The sequence below is a fragment of the Camelus dromedarius genome, chromosome 6 (assembly GCF_036321535.1).
Source record: "Camelus dromedarius isolate mCamDro1 chromosome 6, mCamDro1.pat, whole genome shotgun sequence".
In the NCBI taxonomy this organism is placed as follows: domain Eukaryota; kingdom Metazoa; phylum Chordata; class Mammalia; order Artiodactyla; family Camelidae; genus Camelus; species Camelus dromedarius.
Window position 1 is genome coordinate 73,567,722 of NC_087441.1, and position 22,830 is coordinate 73,590,551.

General features: G+C 37.5%; 1 protein-coding gene across 5 annotated transcripts in view; it reads left to right on the top strand.

Moving 5' to 3' along the window:
- Window positions 1–22,830, top strand: part of ADGRB3 (adhesion G protein-coupled receptor B3) — a 686,067-nt gene that overhangs the window by 2,903 nt on the left and 660,334 nt on the right. For 4 of the 5 annotated variants that reach the window (XM_064486949.1, XM_064486947.1, XM_064486950.1 and 1 more), the window contains one exon: window positions 531–1,302. In XM_064486949.1, the coding sequence (XP_064343019.1) occupies window positions 546–1,302 (757 nt within the window). In that variant the 5' untranslated portion in view covers window positions 531–545. Of the gene's footprint in view, window positions 1–530; window positions 1,303–22,830 lie in introns of those variants that run through there. The other variant, XM_064486952.1, reaches the window with a different exon arrangement.

Consider the following 22,830-nt stretch of genomic DNA (forward strand, 5'->3'; position numbering starts at 1 on the left):
GGCGCACATTTATCACAATGGCTTTTCACGTTTAAAAGCAAAGAAATATTATGACAGCTGTTCCCAGATTATCAGATTAGATTTTGTGTGGTAATGTTTACTGCAGGCAGACGGCTGAGGGAAAGAAAAGGTGGTACAGGTTGTTAACAATATTTCAAAAAATTAACATTTAGGCTATTATACTTTAAAAAAATTATTTTTCCTCTTCTTTCAGTAGAATCATAGTGCGCTTGAAGGAAATTCTGGTAGAGAAGTTAAGAGCATTCCTATTAATATATTGAATATTATTTTTAAAATGCATGTAGAGAATTTGGCCATTGTGAACGACCACGTGAGGGCGCTGTTCACACAGCAACAGATAATTCTCTGGCGTTACAAAATAAAGATCACCTGCCCTTCTTTTAAAAAGGGTTTTTTCTTTTTTTAAACTGAAATCTTGAAAACAGCTGGCTGTACTATTGGAAGCAGTTTCTTTTTTTCAATGCGCATAGACTCCTACTTGCATTTTACTTTCATTGCCATTTTTACAGGCCAAATGACATAGGATGAAGGCTGTTCGTAACCTGCTGATTTATATATTTTCCACCTATCTCCTGGTTATGTTTGGATTTAATGCTGCCCAAGACTTCTGGTGTTCAACTTTGGTGAAGGGAGTTATTTATGGATCGTATTCTGTAAGTGAAATGTTTCCCAAAAACTTTACAAACTGCACTTGGACGCTGGAAAATCCAGATCCAACCAAATATAGCATTTACCTGAAATTTTCCAAAAAGGACCTTAGCTGCTCTAACTTTTCCCTCCTGGCTTATCAGTTTGATCATTTTTCTCATGAAAAAATAAAGGATCTTTTAAGAAAGAATCACTCGATAATGCAACTCTGCGAATCCAAGAATGCTTTCGTTTTTCTACAGTATGATAAAAATTTTATTCAAATACGTCGGGTCTTTCCAACCGACTTCCCTGGATTACAGAAAAAAGGGGAAGAAGATCAGAAATCGTTTTTTGAGTTTCTGGTATTGAACAAGGTGAGCCCAAGCCAGTTCGGTTGCCATGTCTTATGCACTTGGTTGGAGAGCTGCTTAAAATCAGAAAATGGGAGAACCGAGTCCTGCGGGATCATGTATACAAAATGCACCTGTCCTCAGCATTTGGGAGAGTGGGGGCTCGACGACCAGTCGCTGGTTTTGTTAAATAACGTGGTGTTACCCCTGAATGAGCAGACCGAGGGCTGCTTGACCCAAGAGCTGCAAACCACCCAGGTCTGCAATCTTACCAGGGAGGCCAAGCGACCGCCCAAAGAAGGTAAGCGCCGGCGGAGAGGGGGCTGGGGGAGGGATGGAGCTAAGATGTGCTGTGTGGCAACGCGTAATCTTTGCTCCTATGCCCTGTCACCTTTGGATTCATGTGGTTTGTGATCGTCACTGCTTCAGGTCTCTTAAGCTTAGTTTTACGTTTCAAGATTGTAGAGATGGGTCGGTGAGGATGGGATAGCTCTCCGCAACAGGCCCCCGAGGTGCCAGCGGAATATTCAGGGAAAAAGAGATGTAAAATCACGGAGCCAGTTTGCGCTGGAGGTCGGTGAGGAGGGAGGGGGTGGGGGAAGAGTGCTTTATTAGGCTGCAGCCCCTGGAGAGGCAGGCGGACGGACACACACACACACACACACACACACACACGCGACAACGGTGAATGCATTTGCCAACTTCTCTCCTGCTCAGAAAAAGTCCCTTTCGTTTGCCCTCTCCTTTCCCCTCGCCCGCCCACCCTCTCATCCGTGACCTCTTTCCAGGTTTGAACTTGGGGCATCGCGACTCAAAGATGACGCACAGTCAGGAGCGCGCCTGTGAGGACCAAATGACTTACTGACCCCCGAAGACAAGGGTGCCCCTCCCCCACAGGCCCGGGTTTTGTTTCGGCTGCTTTGCGCCAGGAGGAGTCCGCCTGCTGGCTCTTCTGTCCAGGGAACCCCGCTGGCGGCGCAAACTCTGGTCCCCTGGGCTGTGAAGTCACGTGGGGGCGAGAGGAGGGCGGAAGCTAAACAGGCGGATGCTGCCAGACCTGATGTCCCCTTGGCGTGCCTTTTGCCCCATCTTCTCGGTCCTTTGTTGGTGTACAACAACCAGGAGGAGGAGAGGGAGCTTGTCAGGGGTGAGCTAGATGGAAAACCAGGGCAAGGGAAATGCAGGGCAAAAAGAGAAAGTACAGGAGTGATTAATAGCGTTCACCCAGCCCCTCGCGGGGGAGCTGCCAGGGGATTTGAGACAGTGGGTTATGTTTAATGATGCAAGAAAGCTGTCAGATTCTAAGAAAACGACTTTCCTGTTTGGAAGGTTAGGGCATGTGTTCTGTTCGTTTGAGGGCACGGCTGGTGCATATTCGCTCTTCCTCCCCAACGCTGCAGCCAAAGAGTGCGTTGATTTTTTCATGCAGGAAATGTTTTCTGATCGCCACAAAGATCCTTGTCTGGAAAGGGACAGCCAAGCTCCAGTCCCTCTTTCCTCCCCCTCCGCCAACAGAAGTTGTCTTTGTGGCCATTATAAAATTGACACGTTGTTGGAGAATTTTCTTTAAGGGTAGCCAAGGTTTTGTAAAGGGGGGGGTGAGGGGAGGGAGGGAGAGAGAGAGAGAGAGAGAGAGAGAGAGAGAGAGAGAGAGAGAGAAGGGCTTAACGAGCGAAAAGCAGTGATTTCTCTGCTGAAAGCATTTGTTGGGGGATGGGAATTAAGGAAGTGCAAAGGCACAGGGGGAAAAGAAGTGTTGGAAAACAAATGCAGACAGACTAATGCCATTGAGAGAAGGGTGAAAAACCTTACGATTTCTACAGGTCAGTGTTTCACTAATAGCTGTGACTGAGGAAAGCAAAGTGGTTTTAAATTACAGGAGTTCTTTTCTCGAGTAAAAATCCCAGAGAAGCACTTGCCACTGCAAGGATGGTATTTAACACCATTTAAAACCAATTAGTGTCCCCTAGAATAAGAAGCTACAGTACCCAAGGAAAGTGTGATGCTACAGACTGGCTAATAAGACAATTAACACGAGGAACTAGTTTTTGTTTGTTTGTTTTGTTGTTGTTTTAATGAAATTCAGAAAATCTCTGTCTTCAATGCTTAAGATTTTTATCTTCAACATGACTGCTGATGACAGTGGAAAGAGAATCCAGTTTGACAAGCTTTTTTTTTTGTGAATGGTAGCAAGTGACAAAAACAACGCTGTTGTGGGCACATGAAATATGATTTTCAAAGATTTTGCTGGTTATGATCACGCAGTGTGGGTTAAGACAGTGCTGGGACTTACAGAAGTTGGATGAAATGGCCATTCGTTTTAGTGAATGACTAAACATAAGAGTGATTTTAGACATTAGATGTTTAAGTCGTGTGGGAGAACGTACGTTTCTTTTGGCTAATTAGCTGGCAAAATGAGAAATACCTCCATAGACAAATAAACGTTTGTATTAAGATTAACACGTTAATAGAACTGAAGAAGAAAAGTTAATGTAAAAGGGGAAGAATATAGGCTGCATCAGTAAAATTGCACAGCCTGTGTTCTCTGTAGTATAAATTTGTGCTCTGTAATTGTTTAGGTATTATGAGTCAGAAAGGTAAGAGTAATCGTGATGACATAATGGTAGCTGATGCATCTGTAAGTAATTCTTATAAAGTATGTATATAGCACGCCTTACCTCATTCAAAGAAGATGTTTGAAACTATGCTGAATTGTAGGAAAGGAATGTGAGAATCTGCAGACTCTTAATTCAGTCAAATTTATGCAAAGTACATTAAATCTTGAATATTTGATATAAACGACATGTAAAATCTTATGAAAGAATTATTTAATGCTATTGCAAATAAACTGCCACATAATGATATTCACAAGGCTTGAAGTTAATAATTGCATACATTTGTGCTTCTCCCATCTGATTTTACTCCAAAAGAGCTTCACTTTATTTGGTAACATGGAATCCTAGCTTCTAAAATGGAGTTTTAAAAATTCCACTTCTATTTTATATTAATTTATGGTTTCTATTTTTTTTGTGAAAAAATAAACTGTTCTCTAAGTCATCGGGGAATACATACAAGATGATTCTCCATAGTTTTTGACTCCCACTTTATTCACTGTAGTAAGTACTGACTCAGAAGCCCTGAGTAGAAATATTTCCCACATTTATTACATCACAGAGGTGGCACAGATTTGACAGAAGAGAAGTTAGGCTCAGTAGATGCAGACCCAGAATTGTTTTATGTGACGCTAATAGTGATGCTGGAGGTATACCAAATGTTGAATATGTTGAATGTGTCCATTGGTATTATCATATTTAGTTAATATTTGAGAAAATCGTAGGCTCTTAGGAGTGTGATGTCAACTTTGAGATAGGATTTCTACTACGATTTTTAATTTAATGATACATTCAGGTACTTAAGAATTTCATTGCCAGAAAATAGCAAGAAGACTGTCACTGAAATGACAACACCAACAATTACCAATGTTACCTTGAATACATTTGAAAAGTAAATTAGTGAAAGATGTTCCTTAAAGTGTTAAATTTGAGTACATTTAAGTCTCTTCTTATTTAAGGTCATATTTGAGGGGCTATGTGAGTATAGAAAGTTAGTTGTCATTCCCCAATTTTTATGTGAAAACTTGAAAACGAAGTAAATCAACAAAATGAAGCCTTTTAAAAATAATGATATCTTATTTCAGGGAGTTACTAAATAAAAAAACTGTCTACCTACAGTGCATATAACTGCTTTTAAAAGAAGACTCAAATAACATTGCTGTTAACTTGGTTTTCAGATATAAGTTTGGGGAGAGTGCGACATTTATTCATAATTCTTTATTGTGTCTTGTAGGACTCTTTTACCAAAGATGATTCTGACTATATAGCTCAAATATAAAAGGTGAAATATGATCTTATTTCTTACTACTTCACTTAAAATAAGTAATTAAAACAGCTTGGACAGAAAATGTCCACACCAGAGTATTTAAGTCACATAATAAGCCTTAATGGAATCTTTGTTTGCTACTTACATCAATGGTACTACTTATGTGAAGGGAGGTTGGGATCCCTGTATAATTCCAGGAAATCTGAACACACACACTTACTTGTCTTTTCATTCTGCCTCTGCTGATCCTTTGATAATCAACCACCCAAGGGAAGTCTCACCAAGTGCCTGTGTGAAATCTCACCTGTGTTTGTGAGTGTGTTTGCCCTTTTAGGCACAGATCTAGAGCAATTTGTGTGTCTCTTAGTTTTAAGTGTTTTTAATTCTTTCTACCTTTGCTTTTTTTATCCTCTTTAGTATTTCAGGCCCCTTTCACCTTCCTCTTTGCCCTCCTTTGATCTTATTTCCTTTGCAAATGCCGTGATTGCACACCCTTTTTTCTTCATTGAAGAATAGTTGATCTACAATGTTGTGTTAGTTTCTGGTGCACTGCATAGTGATTCATATATATATATATGAATATATATATATTCTTTTTCCAATTCTTTGCCATATTGGGTTACTACAAGATATTGAATATAGTTTCTGGTGCCATACAGTAGGTCCTTGTTTATCTGTTTTATATACATCAGTGTATATCTGCTAATCCCAAACTCCCAGTGTATCCCCAACCCCTTTTCCCCTTTGGTAACCATAAGTTAGTTTTCTATATCTGAGTCTGTTTCATAAGTAATATCTATAAAATCTGTATTTTTATAAAATATATTTACAAAAATATTTACAAAAGATGATTCCACACTCTCTGTCAGATTGTGGAAAGATACACTGAGTCTGCTGTTCCTTGAAGACACAGAGCCTGACAGTTTGCCCTACCCCTTGGCTGGACCCATGGCCCTTTGCACACACTGTATTTCTGTTCTAGCATTTATCATATTGCAGTGTATTTTCCACTTATGTTTCCATCTCCCTCCACTGGACTTGTGAGTTATTCAAGTATACAGACTTGGTCTTCTAATTGTCCAGCACAGTCTAAACAGAGCTTCAGAAACATTTGTTGAAATGAATGTTAAGTGAACAAAACAAAACAAAAATCTCAATAGGAAAGGTAGCAATAAATTGATTGCAATCAAAAGAATAAAAATGACTCATTGTTGGAAAGCAGCCTCCGTTCCTGTCTCTTTTTCTAGGGGAAGAAGGCTACCATTTATAGCATTTCCAGTTCCATTAATGTATTATTTATACCAGCTCTGAATCTCAATGGTTAATGTTTAATAACATTTTTAAAAGAACAAGAAGAATGGAATCATTGAGAAATAGTCTTAATTCCATATGTATTATTTTAATAATTAATGTTGAATATAACTTTCTATACATGGCTATCTACAAAAAAAGTGGTAAGAAAATTTGCCGATTTCTACTTATTATGTTTGTTTCCGCCTACATTTCTCTCTTCTGGCTCTAGTGTTACTTCTACAGAAGTGACATTTCCCCAATCCTTTCTTCCACAATGTGAAGACACACGTATGCAAACACTTTCCAAGAAAGAGGAAATGAGTATTTGCCTGTCAAGTTCCGCACTTCTGCTGTTCACTCCAGGTTATGATCTATAAATATAGGAAATGATCTATAAATATTGTAATAGTAGAATACTAAAGTTGTAGGGCTGCTCAAATAACATGTCCTAATTTTTACTTTGACAATTGTAGAATTTTGTGAAGCAATTTAGGAAGTAGCTTATATATACATAGTACTAATAGAAACGAAACTCCATTGGATGGCAATTTTTTTTGGTAGACAGCAGATTTACATATTAACAACATATTTGTGTACGCACGTGTGTCACACATGCACACGTGTGCTGAAATGCACATTTCAACAGGTTTTACTGTTACCTTAGATAAATGCACTGAAGACTAGTTGTCTTCAAACTTGAGAGGTAAAGTTTACTTTGAATCTTGCTTCATGCATTCCTTTACTTCATTTTCTGAAGAAGTGATTTTATTGTTAAACTGAATCCTTTTATGAAATATAGTATTCTTTAGAGTCAATTTGATGTATATTACATATAAAAGCGATCTGGCCCTTGGATCTGAAATCAGTGTTCATTCAATATATATGTATGTATGTGTATAACTGAAACATTGTGCTGTACACCAGAAATTGATGCAACATTGTAAACTGACTAGACTTCAGTAAAATAAATAAATAAATAAATAAATAAATAAATAAATAAATAAATAATGATAAAAATAAAAACAAACAAAAAAACCAAACAAAAACAAGTAAAAGAAACTTTTCTTACTTTTTTGAAACTTCATGAGCTGGGCTAAGGACCCCAAACACAGAGAGCTGAGTTTGAATCTGCTCCTTCACCTCAGAGCTGTGTTCTACTGAGTCGTGACTTACCTTCTCAGATTGTTAGTAATGCTTATTCCTCAGGAGAACAGGATATGACATTATGTAGTAAAAAAAAAAAAAAAAAAAGGAAAGATAAGAAAGAAAGGAGGAAAGAAAGAAAGAAAAAGAAAGAAAGAGAAAGGAAAGAAAGAAAGGAAGAAAGGAAAGGAAGGAAGGAAGGAAAGAAGGGAGGGAGGAAGGGAGGGAGGAAGAAAGGAAGGAAGGAAGAAGGAAAGAGAAGGAAGGAAACAGAAAGAAAAAGAAAAGAAAAGAAATGAAGGAAGGAAGGGAAGGAGGGAGGAAGGAAGGAAGCAAGGAAGGAGCTAATAAAATTAATGGCTTGGAATATTTTAGTTCCTGTCAGCCCTGTGGAAATGTCTTACCAATTCAATTAGCTAATAAAAATAAGAGGGGTATTCAATTTCTCTAAGAGTGTCCCTTCACTGAAATGAAAGATATGTTTTGGTGTAAGAAACACTTGGGTCCTGGGAGTGACTCAGCCACCTCGTTGCATCTTTGACAAGGGACTGAGCTTTCCTGAGCTTAACTCATCAGTCTACCATAGCAGAGTGTTGTATTAAATGAGATTGCAGATGTAAAACACTCAGTCAGCTTAGCTCAAGTTGCATTAGGTCTTTAATTCAGTTTTTGAAACCTCTTTTTTATTCTTATCTTCTGACTAGAAGTGATAGAGAATTGATAATAAATAACGAAGTAGATTGTAGGTTAATTATTTCAACTTGTTTAAGACTTTAGGGCATTTTACAAAGGATCACTGATCATCTTGAATGTATGTGTGTTTTGTATTATATAAAGAAAGGCATCTAATACCTTTGTGTTGGTGGAGGCATGGCCAACACATCAAATAGATGGAGCTGGTGGTGTGTGAGTCATCCTCCGCCTGGGAGGCTGTCCTTCGGATATCATTGCTGATAGTCTGCAAAATTGAAATGTAAATTAAGCAGCTTCTAAGGATCTTAATCTTTGCTGCCTTATGCAAAGTTGTCATGTTTTGAGATCTATTTTGAAAAGGAATTATCTTGAGATATTAAGTGTATAGTAAACCATTTGGAAAAAAGTAAGACTTTTTTGGGATGTTTTTCACCAGTTATTATTGACCAGAGAGCCCCAAGATTCCTCCAAAGGCTTACATATTCAGGTATTGAAAAGAAAATTTTAAAAATTAGTTAATACTCATTCGAACAATCTGATATTTTCTTAAAGCAAAATTACAAAGTGCCGTCTGTAGGCCTCCATAAAATGCTAAATGCCCTATGTTCAGTTATCTTTCCACTGTCAGTCAGGAATTTTGACCTAGCTTATCTGTTGTGGGTCAATAAGTAATATATTTCTAATTTGCACAAGTAACAAATGCATGGTAAATACATTAGTGTGTGGCTGTTTCTCTAAAATAATTGCATGAGTAGGAGTCTTTTCTGAAATCTGACATGTTTGCTGATGTCTTCCCATAATCAACCCCTTATCACACATTTATTATGCTTGGAACGTGTTATAAAACATGAAGGCAAAGTGGTTGTTGTTTGGTTTCTGCCATGTTGAGTGAAGTAATTTATCTGCCAACCCCATCTTGGATGTTCTATTCTCAAATTATTTCTTCTAGATAACAAGTTTCTTTGGGGACTGAGAGTTGCTTGGGGGAAACAACAAATATGTGCATGGAAAAGACATTGATACATTGATGGGACCAGATTACTGTGGAAGAACGTAATTTACATGCACTTAGACGTAATTAAAAGCACTGAAACAGTTGTGGAACCAACCAGGGATGGTTACCTTGGGGAATTACTTTTTAGCAATAGATATGTTGAGGTGATAGAAATGTCACAGAAATACTTGCTCTCCTGGGTAATTCATACTGGCTGAGTGGTGTAGAGTATTTATTTCATGACACTTCAACCGGTGTTCCTGTTTTAAAATAATTTTTAATTTTTTTAATATATTTTATATATTTATTATATATATTTTTAAAATAATTTGATAATTAAAAAAATAATTTCTGTACTTGCATATCTAAAGAGGGATAATCTGTTCTCCAATAAGCTGTTTTTAAAGAGAAGCTTCCGTTACATATCACCCCTAAGTAAATGAAGAAGTGTTTTAATAAGCATTTTATAAATTAAAAAAATACAATGAACCCTAACTTTGAGCAAGTGCTTTCTGGTTTGCAAAGGTCTGTGACATGTGCCGTTTTACTGGGGCAGTAACTGTGTGAGGTAACTGTTAATTGGTTCAAATGAAAAACTATAGAATTTCAGAGCCGTGGGTTTTCTATTTCTGGAGCACTTGAATCAATCACAAATTCTCAGTTTGTAAGGGGCTTTAGGCATTATCGAGTCCAAATCTTAACCTGGTTAAAGGAATCCCATTCTGCAAATGTATCATCGGAACATTATTTCAGCTGAACATACATCTCCTTGGAGTTTATATTTAATACCACTTCTATAATGTGAAAGAGAGACAGTCATTTAGGACAGCTGGAGAGACCTAATCAAAAAAAAAAAAAAAAAGAAAGAAAAAAGCTACCTGGTGTCCAGCCAGGACAATAACCAGAGTATACTTGGCTAAAATATTTAATATAGTCTCTAAAAATCAAGGCTTTCATTCATTAGATTTTTGTTCTATTTGGTGTGTATTATTTAAACAAATGTGATGTAGGTCTCAAAAAAACTATTGGTTTTCAGTCCAAGTTCATTAAATTTAAAGAGCAGTGTGTTTCAAGTCCAGAGTCTGGATTTAGGAAGGTCATTTAGCAAGCTCCATCTTGGATTTTCACTCCATTATCATTTTCAAGGGAAGTCTGTATTTTGGAGAAATGACATGTCATATTTTTTTAGTTATCTTTTGATGCATTGAGAAATACTGTTGCCGGTGGGAGACAGGGAGGTCAGGATCTCCTCCCTGTGCCGAAGGTCACAGCTTCTGTGGGATGGACTTGCCCTTGGCACTCTGGAAACCTACTCTCTCCTGTCACTCGGGAGGCTGCCCACTGCTTCTAGCCCCAGGAGCCTACTCTGTCTCCTTGGTTTCTCCAAGCACTGTCCGCGCCTTACTCTCTTCTCAAACTACCTTCCTTGAGGACATGGTCAGTTTCTTGCTGGGCCCTGACTGCTACAGGAGTGTATGATTTTATTGGTGAGGTGATTTCTGATTACTTATGAGATTGGTCTAAAACCAGCATTTAAAATCTTTGATCCTTCCTTTTAATGTGCTAAAGATCTTATATAACAATTGGCCCTTTTCCAGGTGGGCATAGAGACCAGCCTATTTAACGAAGAGATAAATAAGAATGATAATTTAAAGAACTGGCTTAATGAAAGAGAAGATCAGTTGGCCATTTTTTTAAGCTCAGTTGAAGTGATTTTTTTACACTGAATTCTAGCTCAGCCTCAACACATGTTCATCTTCATAACTCCATGGAGTCTGGGCCCTCCTCCAGAGGTTTTCCTATACTTACCTGTTGGTTTGGTGATTATTTAGCTTGTTTTAAAATCACGGAACATGCATCCATTCAGATACATCTTATACACAATTTTTCAGTGTTGTGACCAGGGAACATTTGAATTGGCCTGGATAGTCAAAGAAACTTGTGTGAGTTGATGATTTCAAGGCTTGCATATAAAAAAACAAAAAATCTTGAGAGATTAATATTTCGGTCTAATTTTATGTCATTATAATTATGGAAATACAAAACAAAAACAGAATTTCAGTTACTAATATGTTTCATTTTGCCTGTTGATTTCACTAACCCTCTCAAAGCAAACAAAACAAAACAAAACAAAAACCCCAAAAGCAAAACCCAAGACTCACACCTCACACAAAGCAATTTTTTCTTTTTTTATTTTTTCATCGCAAAGAAGAAATCAAGGCAGCTAAGGTTGCCCTTATGATTTCATAAAGAAAATTACAATTTTTAACTCTTGCTCTGTGTTACGCTACTGGTTCCCTTTCATGTCAAGGAAGGGTCCTAAGATGGAAAAAGAGAAGTAATTCCTCCTGCCCCCCCCAAAAAAAAGGGCTAAATTTTTTCTGACATTCTGTAGGCATCCAGCTTTATGGTCTTTCTGGATAGATGATACATAACAAATATTCATTATATAGTGTTTGCTTTTGGAAATATGTCTTCTAATGCTGGCTGCTCGTAAGAATTGTAATGTGGAAAAGAGGGCACCTTGGGAAGACAGAGAATCTGTTTGCTTTATATAATCTTTCCACATAAATCTGGCAGACTTTCAAAGATCTGCTTCTGCACCGTAGACTGAGAAATTTCAGTTTATTTTGGCTTCCCAGAGAGGTCAGCTTCCTTTACAGAAAAGTCAGCCTGTGGTCAGCTCTCTTTGGCTGGCCTTGGTTTTTGTAACTTAGAGGGCAGACAATGTATATTTTTTAAGTGGTGCCTGAGAAATTAACCAAGTGCAGTCCTTCAGTAGGCTTTTACTTCCAAATATGATGAAGTAAATAGCCACGAAGCCCTATTGTTCTGTTTGCACTGTACAGAACATTTTAATACCTTAGTTTCTAATATATTAAAAATCTGTTCTCTTAACAATGTATGGCTTCTTTTCGTTTAGTGATTTCCCTGGAATTTTCTGATGACTGTACTTTGGTGTTCAGTTGGTTACGAAAGTCATAAACAAGTTCTAGGCAATCATAAATATTACATATACTTGCCTCTGGTCTCTGCATCCTGAGGCCACAGAAACCACAGTGACAGAGCAAGAGGAGTTTGGAAGCATTCTAGAAGGTGATCCACTGAGCAGCCAGAACTGATTAAGGCACAATAAATAAGTACACATGGGCTGTGAATTAATACAGCTTTTCTTTCCCCTTTAGCCTTAGAACCTTTTTTCTAAATAAAAACCAATATACAAAAAAGATTTTTAAAAATAGAGCTGCTTTGGTGGAAGTGGGCAGAAGGCCCAGAGCCTTGCCTAACTGGTCTCCAGAGGTGCAGCCCCCTCTCCCACCCCAGCACCACACCTGTGGAATGAGACCCGCTCGTGACCCATCCCTCGTGCCTGTGATGTGAACACTTCCCTCCGGGTCTGCCAGTTCATCCCGTGGCTCCATGTGGGGTCTCAGGACAAACAGCCCAATTCGCCATCCTTTTAATCTGGATTCTAAACCTCTTCCACCCAGGGTTCCCGAATCTGCAAATTTGCTTATTTCAGTCATGTCTCTGGCTCACATCCTAGTTTACTCAGAGAAATACGAACGTTCTTTAGAATCCTTCTGGCTCTTTAAGTTTACCTGTTAAATAGTAAAGCCCTCACTTGAAATCTTTGTAAGTGGAGTCTGTTTGTGTGGTAGTCATTCTCTTTGGTAAATCCCCAAGTAGTTCAGTTGCAAACTGTCAAATTTCTTGCAATAAACTAGAGTTATCAGGATGATAAATGAAATGAGATATAGGGAAGTCCTTATGGCTTACACATGAGCTCACTAAAATGGCCTGTGACCTACCGAACATACATTGTACATCTGCTTTAATTATTAAAGAAGAGGGCACACTGGCCAGAAGTAAAGACTGTCCATGTTAGAAATAAAGATTTAAATGCCCCTCTTCCCGGGACACCAGTGCTGGTCCTTACTTGGTGATAAGACACCCGTGCCAGGTGCAAAGGCCACGTTGTACGTGCTGTACGTGTGTGTGCTGGGCTGTTTGTGTGTGTGTGTGTGTGTGTGTTTGATTAATTTTTAAACTTGAAGAAATATAACCGTGACTTGTTTAATGTTCTTTGTTATGACAAGATGACAAGATATATAAAAAAAAAAAAAAACTATGCTGGAAACCCTGCTTCTCCAGAGCAGCTTCTCAGAGTAATTGGGGAAGCTGGCTTCCGGGCTACAGTCCTCAGTTTGGCTCAAATAAAACTCTTTACTATTCTTATTACTGATTGATTATTTTCACTGACAAGGGCATAAAAATTATTTTGAGTTCCTTTGATTGCTCACACATAATGGATATCCACAGCTGAAGACAGGTTATTAAAACAAGGGAAAGCTGATTAGCATGGCCATTGCATAGATAGGAGTGGGTAACTGAGGCGGAATTAATGCCCTTCATGTAGTTCCAGCTTCTAGCAGCCTGGGCACAAGTAGGAATTCTTTTCCTGGACCATTTGTTGTTGGATGGGGTCATGTGACTGGCTCTGGCCAATGAGTTGTGAGCAAAGGTGGCATTCCTCACTTCTGAGCTGGATCACTTCATTGGAGTGAGACACCAAATGAAGACCTTGGAGTAAGGCCACCAAGGTGCCTTTACTTCTGGCAGGGAGACCTGTGCTTAGAAGGGCCTCCTCTGTCCATCTGAGTCCTTGAATGTCTGAAATGAGAAGGTCCCCCTCCCCACTTCCCTTGCTGATCTGTGGTGGTCCTGAAGACTGAACCAGGCAGGACTTTTCCTCTTTTGAGACATGGGGGATTTGGGGGTTGTCTTTGTTACTGCAGCCTAACCTAGCATATTCTGACTGATACAATGTCCTGTGAGGGAAGATTGGGTTGCAGTGCTGTTGACTGACTGTGCTAAAGGTGATGTGTCACGTTGGTGATGTGCTCTGTGATTCAGCTGTAATGATGTGATGGCCATACAGGACTATGATGTTTTTGGTGGGGAGAAACTGACCTGCATATGCCACAATGTATTCTGGGGTAGCTGTACTTGAATTTATTGCTAGCAACCCTCTGGAGTCCATTTTTGGTATTACTTATCAATATTTAATTGTTTTAGTCTAATTAAAACAAACGTTAATATACCTACAATAATTGTATGTTTATAGTACAAAGGACATCCTTTTGACATAGATTTAAAATTACTGGGTTTTTAGAAAAAAAAAAATCTGATCTGGGTTTTTGAGTTTTCAAACTCACCCCGATTAGAGAGGGCATGGTGGTCTTTTGCTGAGTCACAATGGTCACAGAACTAAGTAGAAAACATTCATTGTGGCACGGTGGTTCTTGCTAAAGGTAAAAACCTGTCTTGTTCCCTGCCCTTCATCCTTCCTTCTCTTCTTTATTTCTTCCTTCCCTTCTCTTCTTTTCTTCCTTCTTTATTACATGCTTTTTTCCCCCAGATACATAAGCTATGATTTATGCATGTTCATCCAGATTTCCTGTTGCAGTAATTTACAGACTCCATTATCAGTATACAGGGAGGTGTTGGTGGTAAACAGATATTTCTATGGCGGTTCGGGAGGAGCTGATAATCACTGGGTAAGCACCGCTTCATTAATCTTAATTTTCTTGCGAGGTTAATTATGTAGTAATAATTAACCTCCCGTTTGAGTAGGTGGGCTTCTGCCACGATGAGCAGCCTTCCCTTCCGTGAGAGGTGGGAGGGGAAAAGTAGGCTGCTGTGTGCTTTAAACAAGCCCCTGTGAGTTGGTGCAGACTGGATGTTGCCATTACAGTGGCAAGTTCTGTTATCCCGGGTGGTGCCTCCCATCAGCTCCCTGGTTTTCCTCTTTTCAAGTTTGGATTCTGATAGGCTCAGGAATTAAGAGACTCCAGGATCTAAATAGAGGGGTACGGAACATTGAGCAACTGAGAAATTAAAACAAAAATGAACACAAACACTTTCAGGTTTCTTTTTTTTTTCCATTTTATTTCATCTTCTGATAAAAATACAAATACGGAGCAATCTGTCAGTTTCTTCCCCACATATTTTATATCTGATGTGCGGGATGATGCCCATATACACGTAGTCACTCATCTATGAATCCGTGGTATTAAATGCTCACAGGTATTTATGCAATATGATTTGAGAAGATAAACATTTTTCAATAGTTAGAGAATATTGTCCCTGTTAAAGTGCATAGACTAACTCAGTGTTTACAAAATACAAATCTAGCTGGAGTGACTGAGGAGAAGACCCTAGGAAGCATGGAGAATAAAGATACCGCTTGCAAGGGAAACTTCAAGTTGATGGGTTTGAAAATTCATACTTGGAGTCTTTTAATAAATACATTCAGATCAGTATTTCGTGGATCTTCTTGGATATCAGAGATGAACGTTTTACTTAGGATTTAAGAGTAAATCTTTTGCCAAGCAGGTTCCCAAAGTTGAAAACAAATGTCCGTTTCAAAAAGTGAACATTTGCGTTTCTGAGCAGTTCATGTAGATCATGTTATAACAAATTAGTACTCTTTTAAATTCTCTTTAATCATTATTTTCTTCTTTTGGAACTGGCTCCCTATTGGAGCCCACACATCCCACAGCCGTTAATTCTGTTTCAGATTTTAGACATTTCCTTATAAGAGGTAATCTTAATGTAAAACAAAAATGCTGCAAGAGACAACATTTCATAGTGGATGAGAGTCAGACCTTCTGGGTTCTAAACTCTTTTTTTTTTCAACTTCTAACGGAAGTCTCTCGGTTTCTTTGCTTGCGAAGAGGTGATTATTGTAGTGAGGTTACTGAGAGCTTGAATGAGATAATTGATATAAAAACTTAACACGGTTCCTGTACTGTGTGGTAGAGGCTCAATGAATGTTAACTCTCATTAATTGGATGATTCTGGAACCCTTTACTGCATGAGATTTCTTTAGTGCAACAAGTAAAATTTTGGCTTTTGTAATAAAAAGTAATCAATTTATTTAACTGACCTCAAAGAAATTAAAATGCCTCCTGGGTCGTTTAGTCTGGAGAAACGCACTGTCTCTTTGATCCTTTCCTCCCTTTGAATACTCACGTTCCCGAGAACAGTCTGAGTTAAGCTGCCGTGTCTCTTTTCAGAAATGAACTACTCTGTTCACAGCTTCGTCATTTTCCTTTTAAAACAGACTAACCGGGGATATTCACAGGTGGTTTGACGCAGAGTAATTGCCCTGAGTGATTTTTCTCCTGGAGACCCAGGTCCCCTCTAAGCAGAAAGCGTTGTTGATTGCATTTTGTCCCTTGAAGCAACTTCATCTTCTGGGGATTTTCCTGAAAATGTGTCCCTTTGGGATAGTCGTTTCTCCATAAATTATGGTTTCAGTGAATTCATATCTTATTGATTAAGTCAAGGTAAAATCTGTATTCTGATTTCTTTCTAAGAGTTGATATGCATATTAAAATGAAGCCCACTGTAACTTACTTCTTGGCTTGCAGTGAATCCCTTTTTCCTTCTGAGCAGAGTCGGAGCTCCTGGAGAAATAGCTTGCTTGCTCTCTGCTTCTTAACATTTATTCTAAGGCTTAGTGGAAGAAAATATCAATACAGCACAAATCCATACTATATTTTTCAAAGGATCATCCTTTTCTACTTCAATTTTGTAAAACTTTTCCTTTTGCCATTATAAACAAGAGAATTAGCAATGTGGGATTAGATTTTTTTTTTTTTTCCCAACTCTGTATAGTGTTTTGTATTTGGAAGGGCACTTGAAGGACTGAACAGCAACCTTCTGGATGAGGTTTTCCCTAACTTCAGGCAAGTCACAGCAGCTCAGAGAGAACTTCAGTCTGCTCAGTTATGAAAATAAAAACGGGCGTCTGAAACTCACTGGGTAATATGAAAAGTAAAACTATACATGAAGGCCATTAAGAAAATGAAAAGAGGCATCCAGAAATGTGGCTGTGACTGTTATTGCCAACATTAACTTGTAAATTTGATTAAGTATATTAGTTGAGCTCCTTGGCGTGTATGTATGTGAAGTAAGGGTCCTGTCACGTGATGGTAAATATCACAGATTGTTGGATGGTTGGCTGGGCTGGACTTTTTTGTCTTCTGTCCTTGGGAAAACACCATTCTCTCGGTTTTTCCTTTTATTTTTTTACATCAGTGGAAGCAATAACAATTTGAGCTTCACATTCAAACCTTTTAGTTTGATTCTCAGCCTGGCCTTCCACCGGCTTGGTGACCTTTGGTAATTTGCTTCATATTTGCAAACCACATTTTCTGGGTCTGTATAATAGAAGTCATCTCTATGCCTTTTTTTTTTTTTAATGTAGTCTGTACAGAAAACAATATTAAGATGAATGCATGAAAAATGCAGAAGTGGTCAATTCTCTTAATGCAGAGTAGTCAAAGTCTTTAAGTTTTAAGGGGGGAAAGATTTAGCTCAGTGGTAGAGCGTATGCTTAGCATGCATGAGGTCCCTGGTTCAATCCCCAGTAACTCCTTCAAAAACAAACAAACAAACAAATAAATAAAACTACCTCCCCTCAAAAAATGAAAAATGAAAAAAAAGATATCTTTTAACAAATAGAAAGCTTTAAGTTTTAGACTGCCCACAGTAAAGTATGACTTCAATTGTGCTCAGCTCCAACTTTCCTCATCTGTAGATGAACATCAGGAACACAGTGACCCACCCCGCTTGCACTCTGTGTCAGTCAGAGAAGCAGTTTGAAAATGAACACACCGTTTCTCTCCTGTGTCGTGGAAAAGTCAGGAGTCAGCATTAGCAGAGAACCGAGTAGATGAACGCTTGCCCCAAAAACTTATCCCAAGTGCCAAAAACCTGTGTGGGAGAAATTGTAACTTTACAGAACTACTTGTTTCTCCAGGGGACAAAGTCTCCCTATAAATAAGCAAGGGTTTCTGTGTCATATTAAGCAATTAAAAATGAAATGTATTTATTCATCGTTAAGGACTACACGTTAGGTAAATTTTGCAACAGGGTATGTTCTGAAACAGACTAAAATATGGAAACGTGGATAGAGCTTGATGATTTCATGAGGTGCCCGTCGGTCCTCAAAAGCCTACAGCTTGGAATCTGTTCTCTACAGGTCACAGGTGGGACTATTTAAGAGGTCAGCTGTGATCTAGCGGCCAGACATGCAGTTGTTCTGATGGGATTATTCACCAAATAGAGTACATAGAATGCCTGCCTATTACTTTCTACTTAAAATAATAAATTAACCTCTGAAGAGTTTTGGCAAACTGAATACTTGGTAAACACTGTTTGCAAACACTCAATTTTGTGCTTTTGAACAAGTGTAGCAAAGTTAATAGGTGGAACTATATTCAGATTTTTAAAACAGACTTTCTTTAATTCAGGCTTAAGCCTAAGTATTTACTTTGATTTAGCTTCCTACACTTGGCATTATACAATTTAAGCTCTAATGTCATAAACTTTTCTGTTAACCTGGCATCAGTGGGGAATGGTTACTTTAGAAATCCATTAACAGAAATTTACCATGGATAATGGATATTTTCAAGAGAATCCAACTGGAACAAAATGGACCACCAAGACTATACTTTCTAAATTTAACTTTTTGTAAATTTATGTGTGTTTTATTTTCTAATCACAATACTAATGAATACCTGTGTGTCAAGCATAATTTTAGAAATCAACTCTTTTAATGTTATAAGACCCCTGTGAGATGTCTATTATTGCTATAACCTCCAATTTCCAGGTGAAGTATCCTGAACACAGAGACACTGAGTGACTTGCCCAGTGTCACATTGAGAAGGGAAAAGAGCTGAATTTGAACGCTTCTTTTAATCCTTACACTCTGTAAGGATGATTGCAATCAATATTTTGAATAATTCAAGACGTACTTAACTCTTGCAATCCTTTGGAAATGTAAGGTGTTTTAAAACAGTATAAAGTTTTATTTCAGTCCCTTCGAAGTACATTTCCTTGTGTGTGTTTGTGTGTGTGTGTGTGTGTGTGTGTTTCCTTTGTTCTGTTGATACTCTTTCGACCCTCAGTCTTTCCCAAGCCCTAGCCTGGGTGTAGATCCTAACACAGGAGTTTTCTTCTTTAACCAAGTCCATTTTTCATAGAACTCTTCGATCTCATCTCTCCCGGGAAACATCAAGTGATTAAAATAAGAGTATTGATTTTGACCTGCTCTGTGACATGCAGTACTTATGAAATACTTTTTAACTCATAAATATACATTTTTGAATTTTTATATTTGCAATTAATGTAAATATTCATTTAGATATCAGTGTAGCCTGTGTTTAATATTTTTCAATAAAGGTGAATTTCTTAGGTTACGAGAGTATGGATGGTGAAGACTGTGGTTTAATAACCTTGAACTTAGCACCACATTAACACAAAGAGGTGCTTCATCTTTTCTGTAATTATGATCATAGAAGATCAAAATAAAATTAGAATTACAATGATCTTTTCTTGTATAAGTTAAGCATTTTAAGTTGGTAAGATGCCATTTATATTAGACAAAAATAGTTGATAGTTGGATTAAGTGTCTCTAACGCTAGAAAATACAGGAAGCTTATAAAAAGGAGAAGAGGTGAAAATTTCATTCCCCATCTCAGGGAATATTTTATTTAATCTTTGCCCTTAAATTAATTTTGATCAGTTCTTTTTAAATTCTCGGCTTTTATTTGCTTGGCCATTGAAAATGACTATTATCCTATTGGGAAAAAGAACAGATCCTGATCCATTCTGATTAAAATCATTCTTTGCGGAATTGTCTTCATTGTGATAACATTCAAATACTGAAAATCAAGCTGGTGCCTACTTCTCTTTTTGAATGACAGTGATTCCGTGTTTTGGGGATGTAAGAGTTTCTTGAGAGGAAGTAATCAAAATAAAATCATTTTTCTTCATCAAAAGAGCATCTATTCCATTTATTCTAAGAAGGGGAATTCAGAGACTTTCTGTAGGTAAATGTCAATCATGAAGTAAAAAGTGGAAAAGATAACTGGAAAACAATTACCTGAAAAGTTCACGGACATCAGAAGATTTAAGGTTTACTTCCGTTTTCTCTTTGTTTATTTTATATTTTCTTGAATTTCTTTCACACTTATGTGTACTAGGAAAACATATTCCCCAATACATTTTATTCTGTGTTTCTTATTGAATTTTATAGAGAATATATTTTTATTACAACTTAAATATGCCTTATCTCCTGTCAGCCCCAATAGTCAATATTTGATATACTTCATTTATTTCGAAGGGTAATTGTATTTGAATTACCCCAGAATTCTTGCTACTTTTGTAGCAAGACTTTAGGTGCATGATTAAAAATATTCTAGCATTTGCATAATTTAGCAGATTAAGAAAAAGAATTTAGAAAAACATTCTGGGGCAATTTACTTGTTTTGAACATCTGGTTAACAGCTGGAGTAGTGCGAGTTAAGGCAGCAGAAAGCATCTCCTACACTGATCCCCCAAGCACTCACAAATACTAGGAGGGATTAACTACTATTAATTCTTGCTTTCTTTTGCTGTAGGGATTTGCTTAAAAAAGGAAAAGAAGATTTGAGAATTCTTAACCATAGAATGTCAGCTGAAATTTATATGCAAAATGGGAATAACATGGACTAAAATCAGATTCCAACTTCATTATTAAATTGTAAAAAGAAAGCTAACTCTTGATAGCTGACACAGATAATTACGTTAGAATTTCCTTGAAATTGAAATAAGCACACTTGATGCAAGAAGTCATTTTGTTCTAACAGCCACTGTCACATTTAGCAGAACCTTAATGTTGAATTGATTCAACATTAGATTTGATAAGAATTGAGCACACGCATTTTAACATGTTTAATATATTTGTTATGTTATAAATTTTGTATGTACTGTATATAATACATAATAAGTGTAGTATATTTTAATACTGTAAGTTTTTAACCTTTCAAATGAATCTTTTTAATATTAATCTATTTTCCTTTAGAGTGTTGATAACTTTGGGATGCTTTCAGTTAGAAATGTTAAATGAGCTTGATCCTATCCTCAGATCCCAGTGAAAAAATGATTAACTTTCTGATTTCATTTAAAAAGTAAATAATCGTTATACTCTCAGTTGTTAGAAAACACCAAAAGTTAGTATAGTGAGTGAATTGTCCTTCCAAGCCAAAATCGCTCAGATTGATACTCCTTCCTTTAAAAATTTTACTCCCATATATCTAAATTTTGGGGCAGAGTTAATAGAGTGAAAACAGTTGAAGACAAAGTTGAAATTTTTGAAAAGTAAACCATAATGGACATCTTTCCAAATGTCTCATCTCTAATTAAGCTTCAGTGGTGTGGCATAGTTACTCTTACAATAATTCTAGTTTTTAAGCTATTGTCAAGGAAGAGGCTTGAATTTTGTCACGTGCTTCTCTCCAGCAAAGTTTGTTTAGTTCATGCCACATTACAATAGTTGTAAATGGCATATATATATATATATATATCTCCTTAATCTGAGATAGTTTGACTGATAAGCTGAAAGAAAAATCATGATTTTTGGTGTTTACTTTCTTTTACCCTAAGATCACTTTGCAAGAATAAGATTAGATGAATTTGTATATAATAGTTAAAATATGTAATTACTGGCATATACATGGTATCTCAGAGTGATGTAGTCTGATGAGTTCAGTTCTTTTCTGTACAAGATATTTGTTTTGCAACGTTACTTTCCAAGAAGTGTCTGTAGGTATGGTATTACATGAATGAGTAATGGCAAACAGGCCTTATTGCATATGTTATGTTCTTGTCCTTGACGTTAGAGCCATGCAATAGAAATATAAGGATCATGTTTAATATATATCCCAAATGAGAAGAGTTATTTAAGATTTTTGCCATTATTGGGAAGAAGCAAACACTATAGAGGGTCAAAAAGAAGAGATTATTATGGCTCACGGCCACTAGGATTTAGACATTCAGAAATTGGCAAGAGTATAATTGAGGCGAAGGAAACAGCTTTAACAGAGATCAGTAAGGGAATATTTATGGATTACTCTTGAGAGGTGTAGAGATTGGGTTATAAGAGGCATGGGTGCACATAGAATTAGGTGGGACAGATCGGAGAGCTGCTTAGGCACCTTGGGTTCTAATCTGAAGGTAGTGGGAGCTATGGAAAAAAAATTGATGATGAGTGTGGGGGAGGAGGGCAAGAGTTTATCATGAAGAAGGTAGAGGTTGAGTGGAGTCTAAGTAACAGCAGAATTAGACTATCTGGGAAGGGATATAAGATACCTTACACCTTGAGATGTAAGGTATCTTACATCTAGTGGTGGCGTTTTTGCTCTAATAATGTGACTGAACAGCCTTAATTGAAAAGCAACATGATTAGCTTGAGATGTTTAAAATGGCAAAAGGTGGCGTGCTAGGGGTAGCTCAGTGGTAGAGCAAATGCTTAGCAAGCACCAGGTCCTGGGTTCAGTCCCCAGGACCTCCATTGAAAAAAAAAAAAAAAAAAGAGAGAGAAAGAAAGAAAAAAAGTTGCTGTACACCAGAGATTGACACACATTGTAAAATAACTATACTTCAATTAAAAATTTTTAAATTAAAAAACATGGCATGAAGTGATCCGTTTTTCAAATGAAAGACCGGAGGGAAAGAAGAGGCCTGAGTTTTGATGATTGTGGCTTTGGCACAAGGAAGGAATCTGCAAAGAGGAGCTGGTTCAAGTTCAGTCAAGTATGGTTCAGAAATGATGAGTCTGAGGTTTTTGGCAGATAATTATCTTGGCAGTGTCCTGTGAAAAATCAGACTTCCCTTTCACAGCTCTGTCACTTGATAGCTGTGGGGCTCACCACAGAAGTAAATACACACATACACACAGAAACACGTCCATCAATCAGTCAGTCTATCGAT